General features: G+C 41.7%; 1 protein-coding gene across 4 annotated transcripts in view; it reads left to right on the top strand.

Moving 5' to 3' along the window:
• The window catches only part of Arhgef12 (Rho guanine nucleotide exchange factor 12), a 141,976-nt gene that overhangs the window by 66,402 nt on the left and 61,917 nt on the right, over window positions 1–13,657 (top strand). For 3 of the 4 annotated variants that reach the window (XM_036191783.1, XM_036191782.1, XM_036191781.1), the window contains one exon: window positions 13,518–13,616. The exons of the other annotated variant lie outside the window; for it this stretch is intronic. In XM_036191783.1, coding sequence (XP_036047676.1) covers window positions 13,518–13,616 — 99 coding nt within the window. The remainder of the gene's footprint in view (window positions 1–13,517; window positions 13,617–13,657) is intronic. 4 annotated transcript variants of the gene reach the window in all.

Raw genomic sequence — 13,657 nt, 5'->3', positions numbered from 1 at the left:
GAAGAGACCGAGCTTGGCGGGCACTTTTCAAGGATGCACATGTTGCATAGCTGGCGGCGGTGGGGGGGAGAGAAGGGACCTGGCAACGGGTCATGATGTAACTGCTTTGGCAGCAGAGGTGGACTGCTGCTGCTATAGAAGCCAACACTGGGGTTCTTTAAGCAGAGCTAGACATATAAGACCCCAGAGGTTTTTTGTTTGTTTTGTTTTGCTTTTTAATCTATTTGAGAGAGTTCACTTAATGGAAGAGGAAATGCAGTTTAACAGGCTCCAGAGCTCTCAGGAGATGAGTCGGGAACAGCAGGGAAGAACAGAGGGAGGGCTTAGAGCGAAGATAAGAAAACAATTGAAAATAGGGTACCTCCTTCCAGTTATCCTTTGCTGGCAGAAGTTGCAGCGGTCCTGTGAAATACCAGGATATGAGTTGCCTGTAAGCAGCCATTTGAATCGACATCTAAGGGATATTGGGGCAAAAGCAGGTAAGTTTAACCCTCAAGTGGGGTGGTAGATATGGTGGTAGGCGCATTTTCCATGAGTGAGGTAGAGAAGGTCCTAGGGCTGGAATCTCTAGTGTCTCAGAAACTTAGTGAGGACCAATGAGGAGGCACAGGTTGCCTCCAAAAATCAGGGGCTGATGGGCTGAGAGCCCAAGAGAGACACAGTCGTTGGATACCAAGACCTCGAGAAAAGCCAGAAGGCAAGGAGAGGACTGGGCTTGAGAAACGAAGCCTCACTCGTGGGAAATGGCCAGAAGTGAAGAAGGGGGGGCTTACCAATGGTCAGTGTTGGATGGAGAGCCCCAAGGCTCCATGAGGTGAAGTCGGGCTGTGGCAGGCACCTCTCAGACTGCCGGGAGAGCCTAGCTGAGTCACAGCACCAAATGTTTTATTTTAAAAATGGCAGGAAGGAGTCACGCTGTATAGCAGGGCCCACATGGGAAGTTTACTGAGGGGAGGGGAGTGGAAGGGCAGAGAAAGAGGGCAGAGACCAGTCCCTGGGGATGAGAAGGAAGGAAGAGAAAGAGAAAGAGACAGGAGGTGGGCAAGGCCTGCCTTTTATAAGGAATTGTAGTGAATGCGCACAGGGGTTGCTCTTAGTGGCTACAGCTGAGGTTGTATCCTGTCAGGACCCAAAGGACAGGCCAGTACAGATGCCTAAATGCTAACACCTGGCTTGGAGTCAAAACTCAGATATGTCTGCCTCTGCCTCTCAAGTGCTGAGATTAAAGGCCTGTGCCACCATGGCCAGCTTTAGATTTATAATTTTGTATACTTCAATTTCATGTTGATTCTGTAGTCTGTTTTGACTTGTCAAATTAATATTACTAAAATAATGGGTTTGGTTATTCACTTGCTAGGAAAGCGCAGATAAATACTAATATATACTGTACATTGATTCCAGTTTATCATTCTGCCCTAGTCTGTACCAGGCTGCTTCCAGCTCTTTATCTCCGGGGTATGTCCTGGTGTTCTTGTTTTGCTCAGTGCAATTCTGTTGTCTTGAGTGCTTAGTTTTCCTTCTGCAGTTTCCAATCCTATCTATTCTCTGAGGCTCAGTTCAGGGCACTGATCCAGCATTAGTGCACTTAGATATGAGGAGTAAGTTTGAGAGAGCTGTTGTCTCTCATGCTTTAGGAGGATGTGTTATATTCTTGAGCTGTAAAAAGAGTGAATTAAGTATTCTTACCAGAATAATAATAACCATATGAAGGAAAACTTTGATTAATTAGCTACATTTAGCCATTCTGCAATGTGTATGCGCTGCAGAACATTGTATTATAGAAAGAAAATAACACACAATTTTGTCAATTAAAAACATACTGCCTCCCTCACAGTGCTTTGCTAGGGTTGCCCAGCTACATTTGTTGTTTCTGAACACTGGCATCTGGCTTTGTGTGGAGTTGCTGCATCTGTACCATTGTTGCAAATCCCATAATGCCTGATTTGCTAGAAGTGGGTTTTTGAATGAATGATTGTTGAAGACAAGATGATGTATTTTAGTAGAGAGAATGGATGGTAAAATCTAGACTCATCTTAATTGGCTCTTTTCTACTCTTCCAAAAAACTTTAAAGGAGAAGAAAATGTAGCTTAGAAAAGGGATTTGTTTCTGGTGGGCATCTAAGAGAATAAAGTCAATGTACTTGGAGCTTGAGGTTCCTTGTGTTGGCAGCTTTGTGCATTTAGAATGCAGAAGCTTCTTAATCAAAGGATTATCTGAGGTCTTACTCATAAAACACGGATGTCTGGCAGCAGTTGAAAACTGAGCTGTTTTTATTAGGTTGCACATGGTTGCCCCACACCCTTCCCTGCAGCTAATTCTTGAGAGGTGAGGCTTAGAGAAGTTTGGTCATGCACTGAAATCAAAGGTGAAGAAAGAGTAATGTATGCTTTTTAAAGCAAATGTAGTATGGAAGGCTCAGCTTATTGCCTTGCATCTTTAACACTTCAGTTTCTTCAAATTTACTATCTGGCACTACAGTGGTAACCCCCTTTTCAGGAATATGTTTATAGTAAAACTTGAGAATACCTTCTCAGCAATTTTTAGACCTTTTATCTATTTTTTCCCCTGCAAAGCGTTCCAAGGACTTAGCTTTTTTTTTTTTTTTTCACTTTCAAAATACTATCATTGGTAATTACCTGTTGAGTAAGATGCAGTTTTAGATGTGCAATGGCAGTGTGCTCTTGTAATCCCAGCAGAGGAGGACCATAGATAGTGAGTTCAAAGCCGACCTCCTGAGCCACCTAGCAAAGATGTATTCTCAAAACAAGCAAGCAGCAAGCAAACAAAAAAAAAAAAGGAGGTTTTTGCTTGTTGTGTTTTTTTGAGATAGGGTTTCTCTGTGTAGCCTTAGCTGTCCTTTGTATACAAAGCTGAAACTGGCTTTGTAGACTGGGCTAGCCTCGAACTTGCAGAGATCTGCCTCCCTCTGCTTCCCTAGTGCTGGGATTAAAGGTGTGCACCACCACTGCCCAGCTTCCAAAAGCAATTTTATTTGGTTTTATGTCTATATTGTTACGTCAGAAAGCCATATTCTTTGTTATTATGACAAAGTGCAACTTGGGAAAGGATAATGTTTGTGTAAATTTGATAGAGCATCTTTACTTCATTGAGAGAATAAGCCTGACATGAGCTGATCAGCTTTGAAGTAAAGTATCAAGACAGGAAAGAAAGAAAACTTGTCAGTAGAGGTATCAGTTAGGGACAGATATGGAATTAAATTGTTACAGCTGGAAATTTACCAAGCAGATCATTCATATCTGTGCCCTTAAGTTGTTTCCCTACTGTGAATAATCTTTAGGGCTATGATTTTTCTTATTAAAAATGGTTGAGTGGTATTTAAATTTCCTCTGTGGAAAATAAATTCAGACTTAAATTTTTTATTACTTTTTTTCAAAGATTTGTTTTTATTTTATTTGTGTCTGTGTGAGCAAATGCACATGTGAGTGAGGGTGCCCACAGAGGCTAAAAGAGAGTATTGGACCCCTTGAGACTAGTTATGATTCAAACTTTGCTCTTCATGATTGAACAAGCATGCTTTACCTCCAAGCCATCTCTTCAGCCCCATAGTACATTAAAGACAATTAGTGAGTGTGTGTGCCCATGCACATGCACACTTTCACAAGCCATACTATGAGTGTGGAAGTCATAGGGTAGTGTGTTGGAGTCCATTCTCTCCTTCCACCATGTGAGTTCCAGGGATTGAATTCGGTCTTCAGGCTTGCAGTGAGCCCCTTTACCTGCTGAGCCTTCTTTTTGACCCTAGGTGGTGTTGTGGAGATAGGGTTTCTTCACTTTCTAACACAGTCTGGCCTTGACCTTGCAGTCTTTCTGTTCAGCCTTTGAGTTCTAGCATTACATGGTATACTGATGCCCAGCTTAAATTCAGTTAAGAAAAATGATCCAAATTTATTTTAAAGATAGGTATTCTCATTTTTTAAAAATGTAGGTTCATTTAGTGTCATTGGTCACCTATTAAATGCCAGACATTAAGGAAAGGAATACAAAGCTATAGGAGACTGCCCTTGGTTTCCAGCCATTTGCAGACTGGTACAGACGGGAACATTGCAATGCTTTTTGATAGGTGCATGAATAGAGATTTATACTTACAAGTTCTTTTTATGCCCAAAAAGTCAATTGCTGTGGGGAAAAAACAAACCAAAACAACCCTTCATATAATAACCAAGAGACAGTACTATTCTGGCTGAGTTTCAATGAAGGTTAAGCTTTATTTTCTGGCTGAGCATTCTGCCTGCCCTCATTCATACAAAGTGCTAGAATATAGCTCTTACCTAAGAGAGAGTGACCTTACAAACTCATTCTGAGTTTGTGTGATAGTTATGCTTATAAACTTCATGGTAAGAGATTTAACAGCCAAACAAATGATGGACTGTGTATGTAGTAAAAACCAGAAGACTTCAAATGATGAATGCTAGAGTTGGTGGTTTTTTGATTTGTTTTTTAATTTTTAGTTGTTGAGATGATGTCTCATGTATTATATACTCTGGCTTCAAATTCACTATGTAACTGGGCCTGAGTTTGAATTCCTGACCCCCCCCCCCCCCCAACATCTCCCTAGAGCCAGGTTTACAGGCTTTTATATCATACATGACAGAAAATGGCGATTTTGGAGTTAGGATTCTATTTTTATTTTGTACCCTCTAAATAATCTGTTGTACCCTGGTTGTTTTTAAATGTATTTAGTGTTGTCCTTTCCTGCTGAGTCTGAGCTCTTTGAGTGCAGGAACTCCTAGTACCTCTGTTTCTCATAGCACCTGCATACTGGTGCCAAGTGGCAAGCAGGCAGACACTCAGTAAAACTGCAAAGACAAAGGACGTGGGTCTTTTCTGTTGCTGTGAGAAGGTACCATGACCGAGGCAGCTTACAGAAGAAAGATTATTTGGGACTCACAGTTTCATAAGGTCACAGTTGATGACTGTTCATGGTGGGAAGCATGGCAGTCATCAGGAGGCAGTTGGAGCAGTAGCTGAGAGCTCACATCTTTAACTAGAACCGTGACACAGAGAGAAAGGGGAACACTGAGGATAGCCTGATTCTTTTGAAACCTCAAAGCTCTCTCCAGTGACACACCTTCTGAAACAAGGATACACCTAAGAGTCCCACCCACTAGGAACCAGCTATTCAGACATGAACCTATGGTGACTGTTCTCATCCCAGAATACCTCAAGGTGATAATTTAGCCAGTGTAGGTGATTTCAGTGTTATAGAAGGAATTTCTCCTTTTAAATTAAGTCAAAACTTTCCTTCTTTCAAAAGTAGATAATGTCTCTCAATAATAAGAATCATTTGATTTTAAAAATTATTTATTTACTTATTTGAGACAGAGCTCATTCTGTAGCCCCAGCTAGCCTTACATTCACAGAGATTTGCCTACATCTGCCTGGTATTAAAGGTGCAATTCATTACACCTGACTGTAACACAAATCTTAAAAGGTCTTATTAATAAATCAAACCTGGAGCCAGGTATTGGGGTGAACACTGAATGATCAGAGAAACAGAACAAGCTACATCCAACCTCATCTTGCCAATTCCTCAGCTGATCTCATTTCCTCAGACTGAAAGCCTCTGATTCCTCATCGGAATGGATCTCAGTTGAACTGCTGCTAAAAGCTAAAAGCTTAAAAAGGCTCTAGCTCCTGGTCTTCATGCCTTATATACCTTTCTGCTTATTGCCATCACTTCCTGGGATTAAAGGTGTGTGTCACTATGCCTGGCTATTTCCAGTGTGGCTTTGAACTCACGGAGATCCAGATGGATCCCTGCCTCTGGAATGCTAAGATTAATGGCGTGTACTACCACTGCCTAAACCTATGTTTAATATAGTGGCTATTCTGTTCTCTGACCCCCAGATAAGCTTATTGGTGTGCATAATATATCATCCACACCTGACTTTGATTTGATTTTGAGTGGAATTTAACAGTAGATTTGAGCATTTTGAGAGACTGGATTTCTCAATTTTTTCTAGTTTTTTAAAGACTTATTTATTTTATCTATATTCACACACACACACACACACACACACACACACACACACACACGCTTTGCTTGCATATATACTTGTGTAACTGGAGTACCATGTGGGAACTGAACTCACGTCCTTTGCAAGAGCAACAAGTGCTCTTAACCACTTAGCCATCTCTCCAGCCCCAAGATTTCTGAATTTTGAATGGTTTAGTTATCAGTTTATTATTACCACAAATCCAAATGTATGCAGATAGCACATGGGGTAGGGCAGACTAGTACTGGTGATTTGGATTCAGTAAATTCTGAATTGGCTGTGTGTATAAGACTTACTTGCTTTTTGCAGTGGCCTAATTCTTACTTATTAAAGTACACTAGCATCTCAGATTAGCAGTTAGAAATTTAAGTGGGGAGAGTGCAGGGTATCTAATCCAGGGCTTTCCACCTGCTAAGTATATGCCTTTCCACTGAGCTGAGTCCTCACCTCCAAAGGTACTCAGGATAACCAAAATGAATGATATGGAAGACATGGCAGAAGAGAAAGGAATAGGGTGTGTGGATCACTCTTCTGCCTCTTCCTTACCCTTAATGTTTTATTTTTTTTTTAAATTTTTATTTTTTTAAATTCCCTTTAGAAGTAGAATGGAAAAGCCAGGTGTAGGGCGCACAGGCCTGTGATTCCAGAACAGGAGAATTGCCAGTGTGAGACCATTTTGTGCTACATAGGGAGATCCCATCTCAAAAAACAAAACAAAAGAAAACAAAACAAGCAAAAACAGCAACAACAAAAACCTAAAACCAATAACTCTAAAACCCAAACAAAAATTTAAAAAGGAAGTGTGTCAGGCAGAAGCCACTTAAAAGGGAGAAAGCAGAATCCAGGCATCCCAGACCTTAGTAGTCTGTTAGGGCCCTAAGCATGTTTATGTGTTTTTGGAATTTCACTAATTACATAATTTTAAAGAATTTCCTCTTTTATCAAGTGGACTATACACCAGGTTCTTAACGAGGTAGAGCATCCCTACCCTTGGGGCATGTAACAGTGAGGGAGTAAAAAAAAATATGTGTCCATGTGGAGCAGTAATATATTTTAGGCTTAAAGAGAAGGTGTAGAGCTGGGCAGTGGTGGCGCATGCCTTTAATCCCAGCACTTGGGAGGCAGAGGTGTAGCTGGAGACCTTCTCTCCAGCCCCCGCCAAGTCCTGTTAGACAGCCCACTTATAAAATAAACACATAGATGCTTATATTATTTAAACTGCTTGGCCATTAGCTCAGGCCTGCCATTGTCTAACTCTTACTCTTATATTTAGCCCATTTCTATTAATCTGTGCTTTGCCACATGGCTCATGGCTTACCTGTACCTTATATCTCACTTGTCATGGTGGCAGTTGGCAAGTCTCTCCCTCAGCCTTCCTGTTCCCTTTTCCCAAGTGTTGAGGTTCATTAAGTCAAGTCTTAACCATAGACTAATCTTCATCTCTTCAATAGCTTGTATGTTGATTTAGTTCCTCTCTTGCAGAGAGGAAAGACAGAGCAGCAATGAAGGGTAAGGTTTTCAGCTCTCAGCTATTGCTCTGCCCTCTTGGCTTTTAACTCTGCAATTGGCTCTGTGTTTCTTATTTAACAAGATGGTTACATCTACACAGAGGCAGATGGATCTCTGTGAGTCCAAGGCCAGCCTGGACTACAGAGTGAGTTCCAGGAAAGGTGCAAAGCTACATAGAGAATACATAGAGAAATGCTGTCATAAACACACACACACACACACACACACACACACACACACACACACACACACACAGAGAGAGAGAGAGAGAGAGAGAGAGAGAGAGAGAGAGAGAGAGAGAGAGAGAGAAGGTGTAGTGGGAGTCTAGACTATCTTATACAGTATCTTATACCAGGATATCAGAGAAAGCCTTCCAGGCAGTGTTTAGGGAAAGCTTTGAAGACATTTGTTTCTTGGGGACTTCCTGTTGTCTCATTTTCTAAAAGTGCCTGTAATAAGAATCCCTGCTTTTTGACCATTTTCTTCTCTCTTCTCTATTCAAAGCCATTTGCCTTGTTTAAACAAAAGGTAGTTGGAGCATGGTAGCCCACACCTGAAATCTCAGCATCCTGGTGGTAGAGGCAGGAGGATCAGGAGTTCAAGGCTAGCCTTGGCTATATAGTACATCTCAGAACCATGTCTTAAAACAATAATAAGCACTTAGATAAAGATGTGAAGGGACTACTCCCCTTGAGGGTCATTTCCATGAATGGTAGGAGTATATTAGCATACTTATAAATCTGAGGTGATGGGGACAGGAGGTTCCTTGGGACTAGCATGCCAATTTGTCTTACTGAATGGTAAGTTCTGGGATCAGTGAGAAACTCTCTTAAAGAGTAATGTAACCTGACAATGTCTTCTGGCCTTCCCACATGTGCACACATGTATAAGCACATATGCTTATGCCACACACAGAGAAGAAGCCTTATACAGTGTTTTTCAGATCTTATAAGACAGTGTGTAAAACCAGGGAAGCAGTTGAATTTTATTTTTAAAGTCACAACACCAATTTTGAAATTTTGAATAATGTTGAGGAGGCCACAGATATTTTTATTTCCAAAAACAAGCATGGGGTTTAGAAAATTTCTACAAAATGCTACTTGCTTCTTTTTTATTCTTATTTTATTTTTGAATTATTTATTTATTTTATTTTATGTATATGAGTATTTTTCCTGCATGTGTACCACACATATGCCTCATGGGCCATCAGGGATCATAAGAGATCATTGGATCCCCTTGAACTGGAATTAAGTATGGTTGTGAGCCACCATGTGGGTGCTGGGAACCTAACCCAGGTCCTCTGGCAAAACAAGTGCTCTTAACTCCTGAGCCATCTCTCCAACTTCTACTCTTTTAAAAAATATATTTTTTATTGTTTTTAATTATGTGTGTGTGCCTAATTGTGGTATGTATAAGGGCCTCACAGAGGTCAGAGGCCTTGAGTCCCCTGTAAATCCAGCTCTAGCTTCCTGGTGTAGATGCTGGGAATTGTACCTGAGTCTTTCGGAAGAATAGTAAGTGCTCATAACACACTGAGTCTTCCCCTAACCCTGCTGTGTCCTTACTCATTGATGTTGCTTACTAGAGATTTGCAGAGAATGCTTTCCATTGTATGTATTCATATCTACCCTTTCCTGACTTCCTGAAAGAGCAGCACAGAACAAGTGAAAAAGATTGAATCCATCCTCTTCCCTTACAACTCAAAATGAATCTGCTTCCTGGAGTTAATGGGGCTTCCACATCCCACTTTCTCTCTTTTTTTGGGGTGGTGGTGGGCGTAGGAATTAAGGTCTTGCTATATACCCCAGGCTGGTCCTGAACTTCTTCATCTTTCCGTTATAACTTCTTGGCTTACATTGCAATGTCATATCAAATCTTAAAAGATTTAGTTCTAGGGGCTGGAGAGATGGCTCAGTGGTTAGGAGGACCCAGGTTCCATTCCCAGCTTTTATACGTCAGCTCAGTGACTACCTCCAACACCAGTTCTTCTGGTCTCTGTAGGCACTGGGCATGCTTGTGGTGAACAGACACATACGTGGCAGGTAAAACACCCACAGTCATTTAAAGAAGAAGATTGGATTTGATGGGTGTTCTTGTTCTGCCCTTATTACAATTTAGTGTTTGTATGAATGGTGAGTTTGTTAAAAACCAATACCGTTTACTACTTGGTAATTAATAGAATTGAAAGAGTGTAATATTTCTTAATGCTAAAAGCTGGTTTTGTTGAGGCATTATTACAAAAAATAAGACTATACTTTTTTAACTATGTGGTTTGAAGCAGTTTGGCAACTGAATATACTCATGTAACCATTATGCTAATTGAGACAGATCGTGTGCATCACTCAAAGTGCGCTTGTTCCTGCTGCATCTGTGGTCATCCCTGTTTTCCCCTGGAGGTGCTCTTCCGCATCCTGCTGCTGCAGCTCAGCCCCTCTTACTCCTTCTTGGAGTTGTATGGTGTGGACTCCTGTATTTAGTTAGCATGATGCTTCTGTTATCCATCCACATTTGCTGCATGTATGGAAGCATTCCTTTCCCCCCTTTCTCTTAAGATAACATTTCATTGTATGACTGTGCCATAATTCTCCTGTCTGTTGATGGACATTTGAGTTGTTTTCATATGTAAATGTAATCTTAGGTTTATAGGAGGTTTCCACATTGTTTTCCCAAGAATTTATACACTCCCACTGACAATATTAAGAGAATTCCAGTCACCCACATCTTTGCCAACACTTGGTGTGCTCAGTCTTTTCATTTTTAGCCATTCTGATTGGTGCATAGTAGTTTGTACTCTGGTTTGAACTCAGACTTTCCTGAATGTTTAAGTACCTTGCAGTTGCCTTTTAACTGTTGGTGTGTCTTTCCTATGTTCATTTAAATATTTTATTCCTTTTAATATGGCTTTCATTATTGAATTAGATTTTTTTTTTTTGTTTTTGTTTGTTTTTGTTTTTGTTTTTTTGAGAGATGGTTTCTCTGTGTAGCTTTGCGCCTTTCCTGGATCTCACTCTGTAGACCAGGCTGGCCTCGAACTCACAGAGATCCGCCTGGCTCTGCCTCCTGAGTGCTGGGATTAAAGGCATGTGCCACCACCGCCCGGCTAAGATGTATTTTTATATTATGTGAATCAATTCTTTGCCAGTATGTACATATATGCACCACATACAATCCTGGTGTCCTTGGAGGCCAGAGAGAGTGTCTGATTCTCTGGAACTGGAGTTACAGGAGGTTGTGAGTTGCCATGTGGGTGCTGGGAATTGAACCCAGGTCCTCTACAAGAACAGCCAGTGCTCTAGACTGCTGAGCCATCTCTGCAGCCCCTGGAGTTTTAAATTGGACACAGAGTTTATACCAGATTTTATTTTTTGTTTTATTTATTTATTTGTTCTTTTTTTGACACAGAGTTCTCTGTGTATCCCCCTGGCTGTCCTCAAAATCAGAGATCTGTCTGCTTGTTTCCAGTGCTGGTAGCAAAGGCGAGCACCACACCACCACCACCACCACCATACCACCCCACCACCACACCACCACCACCAACCCACCACACCACCAACCCACCACACCCCTCCACCACCACCACACCCCTCCACCACCACCACACCCCTCCACCACCACCACACCACCAACCCACCACACCACCACACCACCACACCACCACACCACACCATCACCACCACCACCACCACCACCACACCCCTCCACCACCACCACACCACCAACCCACCACACCACCACATCACCACACCACCACCACCACATCACCACCACCACCACACCACCACCACCACCACCATACCACCAACCCACCACCCCACCCCACCACCACACCCCTCCACCACCACCACACCACCAACCCACCACACCACCACACCACACCACCACCCCACCACACCACACCACCACCACCACCACCACACCACACCACACCACCACACCACACCACCACACCACCACACCATCACTACCACCACACCACCACCACCACACCCCTCCACCACCACCACCACACCACCACACCACCACACCACCACCACACCATCACACCACCCACCACACCACCACACCACACCACCACCACCACCACCACACCACCACACCACACCACCACCACCACCACCACACCACCACCCCACAGACCTTTACTAGATTTTATACTCCTTTGTGTATGGCTTATCTTTTCATTGCTCCGTTTTCTTCAGAAGCCTTTTCTTTGATGGTGCATTTTGTGTCTTATGAAATCTGTGCTTGCGTCCTAAGGCAGCAGTTCTTCACATGTGGGGTTGCATATTAGATAATCCTGAATATTAGATATTCATATTATGATTCATAGCAGTAGCACAATTACAATTGTGAAGTGCCAATGAAATAATTTTGTGGTTGGGGGTGACCACAGCATGAGGAACTGTATTAAAAGGTTGAGAACCATTGTCTTAAGGTCTTGACATTTTTTCTTTTGTGTCTTCTAAACATTTTTAGCTCTTTAAAAAAAAAAAAAAAACTATTTATTTATTTTTTTTAGAAGGCTTGGAACTTGCAATGTAGATCAACCAGGCTGGCCTTGAAACTCACTAGATTTTCCTGCTTCTGCTTCCCGAGAGAGCTTCGATTAAAGGTGTGTGCCACCATGGCAAGTGCTAAAGTTTTAGGTCTTATGTTTAGGCCTTTGGCCTGATACTGTGATGACCCCACCCCCTTCCTCGTTTAAGCTCAACGGTTTATGCAGGAAAAGCAGTGCCACGTGTCCTCAGCCTCAGGGTTTTTAATGTTGGATTTGTGTAGGGTGCATGCTCAGATTCATGCTTTCTATGTGGAGATTTGGTCTTTGCACTTTTTGGTGTTAGTATGCTTACGTAGTGGTGCTGTCATTAGAAAGAGTATAAAATAACAAGAATACATCATTACTGTGCAATCGTTCTCCTATCTTTTATACTTTTGTTTTCTGATCCTCATTATCTTTTTGTTATTTTGCATGTCATATACTTTGGCTTTTGATGAACTGCTCCATGTCTGTGAAGCTGAAAGCATACATCAAGTCTCTGGCTAACCAGAGTTTAGGGTCTTTAGTTGTGCTCGCTCATAAACTAGAACTAATGAGGGTTCTACTTTGGGACATTACTCTTTCTTTGGTTGAGTTCCACCTTCTCTCTTTTAAAAATATTTTTTCCTTTTCTTTTGTATGTATGTGTATATGTCTGTAGAAGTATATGTAACATATGTGTGTGAGTACCCTAGGAGGTCAGAAGAAGGTGTTGGAGCTGGAGTTACAGGCTTTTGTGAGCCTTCTGGACCAATGGTGCTGGGAAGAGCAGCTAGTGCTCTTAACCACGAGTCATCTCTCTAGCTTGCAGGGTTCCTCTTTCTCTTATCTCGACTTCACAGTTTTCCTTTGTTATTTAAATAGAAGGAACCAGCAGAGTGTATGCGGGAGATGAATTAGTTCAGTTTACAGGAACTTCTGGTTTCTGCTTTCTCTTGTTCTTCCTCTTCCCTTAGCTCTCAGGAGAATGACTGCAGGTATTCTCTACATATCTCCTGTCTTTTACAGTCTCTTTCCTTCAATCTATTTTTCTGAGATTAAAATTGGATTTCTTTGGAATTTTCCATATGATGTTCCTAACCAATAAGCCTATAATATTTTGTTTTCTTGGGTGAAGTACCAGTTAAAGCACAGAGCTGGGGGAAGAATTTCTATTATAAATTAATAGCATAGCTATGAATTGGCTTTCCTTTTAATTGTCTCATCTCTTAAAATCCATCCTTTTCAGTTTGTTATAGCTTGTCCTTGATAGTCCACTCTACTCTCCATTGATACTGGTACCCATGGTTCTTTGTGATGTTCTTATATTTGTTTTATGGGATTAGTGTTCATAGGTGCTTCAGGAGTTACCTTTTATTTCTCCAGGTAGAAAAACCAGTTCATCACTAATCCATACTCACTGTCTTCTGTTCTGTTTTTCTCTCCCATCCTTTACTCTGTGGTGGTTCTGCAGGTCTTGTTCAACGCTGTGTGATCATCCAGAAAGACGACAATGGATTTGGGCTGACAGTCAGTGGAGACAATCCAGTCTTCGTACAGTCTGTTAAAGAAGGCAAGGCATCTTAAAAAATAGTTTTGTTTCAGGGCATGGTT

This window comes from Onychomys torridus, chromosome 7 (genome assembly GCF_903995425.1).
Source record: "Onychomys torridus chromosome 7, mOncTor1.1, whole genome shotgun sequence".
Lineage (NCBI taxonomy): Eukaryota > Metazoa > Chordata > Mammalia > Rodentia > Cricetidae > Onychomys > Onychomys torridus.
Note: the sequence above shows the minus strand (reverse complement) of the source record. Positions and strands in the feature narration are given on the sequence as shown.